General features: G+C 32.9%; 1 protein-coding gene across 1 annotated transcript in view; it reads left to right on the forward strand.

The window, feature by feature from the left end:
• Window positions 1-7,638, forward strand: part of LOC118742949 (probable nuclear hormone receptor HR3) — a gene marked incomplete in the record, with an annotated part of 60,039 nt that extends 52,401 nt beyond the window's left edge. Inside the window, 6 exon segments of the mRNA XM_036475381.1 lie at window positions 362-525; window positions 1,267-1,370; window positions 1,495-1,641; window positions 6,122-6,365; window positions 6,442-6,592; window positions 6,676-7,638. Of these exon segments, the coding sequence (XP_036331274.1) occupies window positions 362-525; window positions 1,267-1,370; window positions 1,495-1,641; window positions 6,122-6,365; window positions 6,442-6,592; window positions 6,676-6,796 (931 nt within the window).
• Between the last annotated feature and the right edge of the window lie 280 nt (window positions 7,639-7,918).

Genomic DNA, 7,918 nt, shown 5'->3' on the forward strand with positions numbered 1-7,918 from the left:
TTTATCTTTATCTTTATCTTTATCTTTATCTTTATCTTTATCTTTATTTTTAACTATATCTTTATCTTAACCTTTATCCATGTCTTTATCTTTATCTTTAACCATATTTTTACCTTTGTCTTTATCTGTATCTTGAACTCTATCTTTATATTTGTCTTTATCTAAATCTTTAACTACATTTCTATATTTATCATTATCTGTATTTGTAACTTTATCTTTATGTTTTTCTTTGTTTTTTACTTTATGTTAATCCTTTTTCATCTATCTTTACCTTTTAACGTTGCATTTTCTTTATCTTTTCAATTTTCTCTCTTAACACCCAAATATGAATTATCATCCCATTTTCCGCTACTATTTCCAGCTATGGCTACTCAAGCAATGAAGTGAGCTATGGCAGTCCCTACGGCTATTCGACATCGGTGACACCGCAACAGACGATGGCCTACGATATATCAGCGGATTACGTCGACAGCACCACGTACGAGCCGCGTGGCACGATAATGGATCCGGACTACGTCAGTCATGGTAGGAGACAAAAATCACAAAAACCCGTGCCAATGCGCATTTCCATAGACGAATCAGCATTTAATACTCGTATAACCACTTACCACACGCATTACCACTACTACTACTATTTACTACTACTACTCGTACTACTCATCTTAGCCATCATTGTGAAGTTATCCAGTTCAGTTACAAGTTCATGCCGTGAGCCCATCGCGTTTTCAAGTTGTACAGTTTTTGTCCATTCTATTTATTATCGAATCAAAACTTTTATCGTTTTTTTGCTATAATTTCTTTTTTTGTCAGCGCCTAGGTTTTGAAGTGAGTGTGTGTGAGATGTAAGTAACTCCGGTGCAGCACTGCACTATGCGCCCATGGACAGTAAATACCTACAAACAATAACTATTTCATTTTGTTTTTGGTTATTTTTAAAACTTAAATTTGTATATTAAATAGCTGGGTGGTGAAGCGTAGGTGGACGCGTAGTCAAAATTTCAAAATTTCATACAAAATTAGGTGACACTCATTTTTCACAACTCATTGGCATACATTCATTATTAGTTATGGGGGTCGCATATTACTTATATGGGGTTAAAAATATACATTCATATTTATATTGTAAAATGTTTCGTAATATCGCTGCATCAAATATTCGCTGTTGTCTACAAAAAAAAAAAACTTAAAAAAAAAATCTCAAAATTCTGGTAAATATTTTGATTGTATATTCCTTGTCAAATTGCTTCTCCTCCCCTCACCAACCAGCTGATGGCGACATCAACGATGTTCTTATCAAAACCTTAGCCGAGGCACACGCAAACACAAGCACCAAACTCGAAGCCGTGCACGATATGTTTCGGAAGTCTCAGGTAAAACCGATGATATATGCACTCAGTCAGCCGTCGGAGTTGAACTCCTACTAATTGAAAAATACTTTTGTTTCTTTGTTTTTTGTTATATGTGTCTTATTATCATTTCGATTACGCTCATAAGGATATTTCGAGGATACTTTACTACAAGAATCTGGGCCAAGAGGAACTGTGGCTAGACTGCGCTGAAAAGCTAACACAAATGATACAAAACATAATCGAATTTGCGAAACTGATACCCGGATTTATGCGTTTAAGTCAGGATGATCAGGTGAGAAAAATGCGTTTTATATTCACACATACATACATATGTACATTAGACTGCATCACCAAAAAAAGTTCCGGTTTTTCCGCCGGGATTACAAAATTTATTATATTTTAAGACGTCCACCAAAATATTTCGGAAAAATATTAAGATTTAAGCGAACTGGACCGATTTGAAAATGCCTCCAAAAATTAAGTTTTTTATGAATAAAAATAGTTTCTTAAAGAACTTTTTGAAAAAAGTCCCCTCAGATGACAAATTAGATTAAGCTTAAAAAATCTGCATAAAAATATTTGAAAATCTTTTCAACGGAATCGTAAGAATGAGATTTTTGATGCTGTTTTTTTACTTTTCTCAAAGATTGGTTTACGAAAAACTTGAATAACTGGGCCAAAAACATTCTGATTTTCTGATTTAGACTTATGGGATCTCAGTAGGAAGGTATTGACACACTGTTTTTATTTCGGGCCAAAAAAACGTCATTCGTGTCCCATCTTGTTTTTCGAATACCAACACATCTTAATTCAACTTTGAATGACGTTCGTTCACCCTACCTTTCTCTTCCATCCTTTGAGTGAGTTTATTAGCAAAGAAATAAAAAGTCTAAATCGGAAGAGTTTTGGTTCAGTTATTCAAGTTTTTCCTATACCAATCTTTGAAAAAAGTTAAAAAAATAGCATCAAAAATGTCATCATTACGATTCTGTGCAAAATTTTTTTTTCGTTTTTTTTAATATTTTTATGCAAATACTTTAAGCTTAAACCGTTTTGTCATTTGAGGGGGATTTTTTTCAAAAAAATCTTTAAAAAACTATTTTTATTCATAAAAAACTCCATTTTTGGAGGTATTTTCAAATCGGTGCAGCTCACATAAATCTTAATATTTTTCCGAAATATTTTGGTGGACGTCTTAAAATATAATAGATTTTATAGTTCCAATGGAAAAATAGTACCGATTTTTTTTTGTATGGGGAGTGATGCAGTCTAATGTACATATATAATAACAAATGTTGAAATGTGTTTGATTTAGGAGAAAAAATTTGATATATTGATCTTGTGATGTAAATGCGAGGCAATAAATTTTACACACACAAAAAAACACTGTATGTACTTGCGAAAATACCGGCAAAATATAGGAAAACTGCGTTTTCATTTTTTCTCTTTGCCGTCAGGATTTTTTTAAAGACTATGGAATTTCAAAAACTTTACTAATTCAATAAATCATATAAAAAAATTGAGTGCAATTACAAGTACAGTCAATCTGGCTCTAATAAAAATGGTAACATGCTGTTCAGAAAACTATTTTAATCAAAATAAGAAAAGATTTTGTTTCTCAATTTGACAGTAAATATTCTTATTTATAAATGTAAAAGTAGAAATATGCAAGGAGTGGTCGCAATTTGTTGAAACTTTACTCCTACAAGGACTACTTCACAGTGATTTCAAAAATGAAATCGGTACCGGATACCAATTTTGAAAAACCCGGGTTAAAAATTTTGAGAAAAGTGGAGTGATCACGCCCTTTTCTTTTATTATGGTTATTTAAAAATTGAAATCACTTTTTTGCACCGGTTACTAACTTCGAAAAATCCGCAATTCGAATACCGGTTACCAATTTCTTAAAAAGCGGAGTGCTTCCAGCCATCTTTTAACTGAAAACAGTTATATTTTGCATGAAGATTTCTGAAGAAGTGGGCGTGGTTATGAATCGAATTCGAAATTTTTCAAACACTTTTCGTAGTAATACCATAGCCCATACCTTCATTAATGTTATGAAGAGATTCGTTGTATGATTTTTGAGATTTAAAGAATCCATTAATAGTGGGTGCGGCGAATTACCAATTGTTAATGATTTAATGTGAATAGGCCATAAGAATATTTGTTTAATAACTTGTTAAATTCATTTTTTCTCTTTACACGTTTAAAAAATGGACCACTCCGCATTTTACGAAATCGGTAATCGCTACTAAAAATTTGGATATTTCAAAATTGGTAACCGGTACAAAAAATCTACTTCATTTTTGAAATAACCATAATAAAATAAAATAAAATTTTAGCTGCATGAGGACGAATAAGTATTGAAAATGTCCTTTTAAAATTGTATCCTTGAATATCCTTAAAATTTTGCAATATTTATTTTTGAAAAAAGTATATTCTCGAATTTCGTCTCTTTAACTTTATTAACTTGACAAAATATAAAAAGAATTAAAAAAAACATCTGAAGTATGTACCCTTTGATTTGGTACCCATAATTTTATAACTCTTTAAAGAAATATTCGGCGTGAAAATCTAAAACCACAATTTTACTGTATATGGCCCCTAGTTTCGTTAGCATATTGACTGTTTTGTGTGTTTTAAAATTTTTAGGATTTTATCGCACGGTGCTACGTGCAATGTGATTTGTTGTTATGTATGTGCCGCAATGTTGTGATCTAAGGAAAATTAATTAGGAATCATATCTTGAGTTGAGTAGGGAGGGGAGCATTTATGTATATAACTTTCGATGTGATATGATGTAATCTGAAGCGATGTAGCTTCATTTGATGCGATGTGTTGTTGTGTGATTTGATGTGATGTGCTGCAGTGGAGGTGGTGTGTTAAGATGTGATGTTAGGTACATGACGTGATGTTATTTGCATAAAGTTGTGCGATGTAATGCGATACAATCTAGCCTGGTTTAATGTGATATGGAGGATGTGATGATTATGTGAGGGATGTGATGGGATGAATGAGATTTTAACTATATTTTTATCTTTTTTAATAATATTGAATATGCAAAAGAAAAGATTTTAGTTAAAAATAAAATGAATACTTTAGTTCATTTTTGAGTGAACTAAAATAAAAATAAGAGTTTTCATTAAGATAAATTAAATGCATTAAGTTTGCACATTCCAGTCTTTTCTTTTTAAAAATTTATAAAAGTAATAATTAACGTTTAAAATTTGAGATTTGGAATAAAATAAATAAATAATTCGAGCAGTTATTAAATATTCTTAACTTTTGTCAATAGTTTTTCTTGATGATTAATAATAGAAATTAATCAAATTATTATAATCGTGTAATTAAAACAAGTCAAAAATAATTGAAAATGATCAAAAATAACAAAATAATGATGTAATTAAAATTAATGAATTAATTAACGTTTTTTTTACGTAATTAATTACACTGGTCTACAAATTTCAACTTTTTTTCTGCGAATAAGACGGGACCTGGTGTTTCTGAACGGATTTTTCGTGCTGAACACGAATCCGGGGTCAAAAATGTCCCATCACGTCACGTTTTCGAGAAAAAAGGGGTTGAAACCCCTAAAAACAGCGTTTTTGGCCATTTTCGAAAAATTATAGAGCTGAACCCTGACGTGGTACAAATTTTGCATATATCAGAAATTAAAGGCTAAACCGTGCCCTTTCGAATGAGCCCTATGCCGAATTGATCGCGTGCACCCTTAAAGCAGGGGGTGTATTTGTGTTTAGGGGTGCAGGAAAAATTGATCACAGAAAGAATTTAATCTTAAACGATCATAGAAAATTAATAATGCCAAGGTTTTAACTATATTAAAAGTCGCTGATTACGAATCTGCAGTTAGATTTTAAAAATTTAAGATGACGGGTCGAATATGGTGGATATAAAAATTGGACTCCTAGACACAAATACACCCCCTGATCTAAGGGTGCATGCGATTAATTCGGCATAGGGCTCATTCGAAAGGGCACGATTTAGCCTTTAATTTCTGACATATACAAAGTTTGTAGCACGTCAGGGTTCAGCTCTACAATTTTTCAAAAATGGCCAAAAACGCTGTTTTTAGGGGTTTCAACCCCTTTTTTCTCGAAAACGTGACGTGATGGGAAGTTTTGGACCCCAGATTCGTGTTCAGCACGAAAAATCCGTTCGGAAACACCAGGTCCCGTCTTATTCGCAAAACCCTTGTAGACCAGTGTTATTACTCATTAAACGGTTATCCAAAGAAATATGCTTTAATTAATAATCATTATGAATATTAATCATTATTTAACAGGTCTTGTATAATTGAATACGTACTCCCTTTAATGGTTTACAATATACCGAAATAAAAGTTATAGAATTTTGTTTACTTCATTGTATTAAACTGTCGAAGTCTAAACAGGGCATGAATAAATCGTTTGTACTTGGTACATGTCTGGTAATTTTCGAACTAGTTCGGTCTCAGTCAGGAAATTCTAGTTGTAAACTAGTATTTTTCCTGACTAGTTTGGGATTTCACTGCAGGGTAACTGTAAAAGCTTAAATAAATGTTCAGTGGATTTGAAACTACAACCAACCATTTTTTTAACACTATGAATATTCATAATATGACTTTTATGTTACCTTTCGAGCCCCCTTAATATATTTTTAGCCATTGAAAGTTTACGAAATACAAAAATACGACACTTACGACACCACCCCAATGGTTCATCGCTTACATTTTACAAATACTTATCTTGCAAATCTTTTTATGCACTTGACAGATTCTGCTACTGAAAACTGGATCATTCGAACTAGCCATCGTGCGTATGTCGCGATTGCTTGATCTCTCCCAGAATGCGGTACTCTATGGTGACGTGATGCTGCCACAGGAAGCATTCTACACATCCGATTCGGACGAGATGCGTCTGGTATCGCGAATCTTTCAAACGGCTAAATCGATAGCTGAACTGAAACTGACTGAAACAGAGTTGGCGCTTTATCAAAGTTTAGTGCTACTTTGGCCAGGTAAAACAATACGTAAATGCTCAAATTAATTTACTGTTGCTATAAATTCTAACGGTTTTGCCTTTGATTATTACAGAGCGAAATGGCGTACGCGGGAATACAGAAATCCAGAGGCTTTTCAATTTAAGCATGAATGCAATAAGACAGGAGCTTGAAGCGAACCATGCGCCCTTAAAGGGCGATGTTACTGTTTTGGATACATTGTTAAACAATATACCGAATTTCCGGTAAGTGCGCGAATGCCTGCTCATTTATATGAGTACAAATAGTTTAGAAATTTCCTTTGATTTATATTTATTTCCTTTTACAGCGATATATCCATAATGCATATGGAAGCACTGAGCAAATTTAAGCAACAACATCCGAATGTCGTCTTTCCGGCGCTATACAAAGAACTGTTCTCAATAGATTCGCCACAGGATCTCACATAACATCAAGAAAACTATGTGGAGACTACCAACGCAATCGATGCGCCGGACACGTTGGATGCGTTGACGTAGAAGAAAAAAAGTTGCGTAGATGAAAAGGGCGACGGCAAGTAATACAAGCAATGCATGCAATTGGTGGCTGCTGCAATAAAAATATACATACATACATATGTTGTGAATGCGTGTGCGCACAATTAGTAGTTGCGCTAAAATAACAACAACCAAAACTGTGCGAGCAGTAACAACAATAGGAGAAACGTTTCCCATAAAACAGCAATTTATATGCAGAAGATCCTAAAGCAGCCAGTCAAATAAGCAGCAGGCGTCCGAGTTTCTTCTTTTTTTTCGGAAGTTAAAGTAACAAAAACAAGAAGTTTATTCTCAGTTCATTCACTATTTAATAGAAAAGAAGCAGGAAAAACAACACTGTACTAAAATACCATAAAAATAGTAGATCGTAAAAAGAACAAAATTAAACATTTATAAAAATCATTAATTTCAAGCCACATTACAGAGAATAACAAAAGCAAACAGCAAAGAAAACAAAAAAACAAAAATTAAGCAGCAAATTAAGTTTAAGAATATTTATACAGAATTTAAAATAGAAGCAGAAAATTATATACTAGTTATATAGACAAACCAAACCAGAAACAGGCCGAATGCACACACACACAAACACATGTACACCAAAAACACTTCAGCAAAGCACTAGACAACCACAATAAGCGTCGATAAACATACATACATACATACACAGTATATGCACACGAAAAATCCAATATAAAACAGCATAAAACCGCAATAACTGCATTACGTTATATCATAATGTTAAACACAGCAAAAAATAAAAAATAACGAAAAAAACATAACTAAAAATATTACAAAATCCATACTAAGTAAATACGCGCAGCAGAAACACAGGAGAAAAATACATTAAAACAGCATTTAAGCCAAGAAAATAGGCAAAGAATTAAGTAAGACAAACTCAAAAACTACGCATACGCCTACATTGTACTACCACTTATAGTCAAACACACACATGCATATACATACATACATGCGCCCAGAAACAGTAACCAAGAACTAAACTCCGAAATACGGTAATATACAATGCAGAATTTAAAA

The sequence above is a fragment of the Rhagoletis pomonella genome, unplaced genomic scaffold, assembly GCF_013731165.1.
Source record: "Rhagoletis pomonella isolate Grant_MI unplaced genomic scaffold, Rhpom_1.0 Rhpom_scaffold_00007, whole genome shotgun sequence".
Lineage (NCBI taxonomy): Eukaryota > Metazoa > Arthropoda > Insecta > Diptera > Tephritidae > Rhagoletis > Rhagoletis pomonella.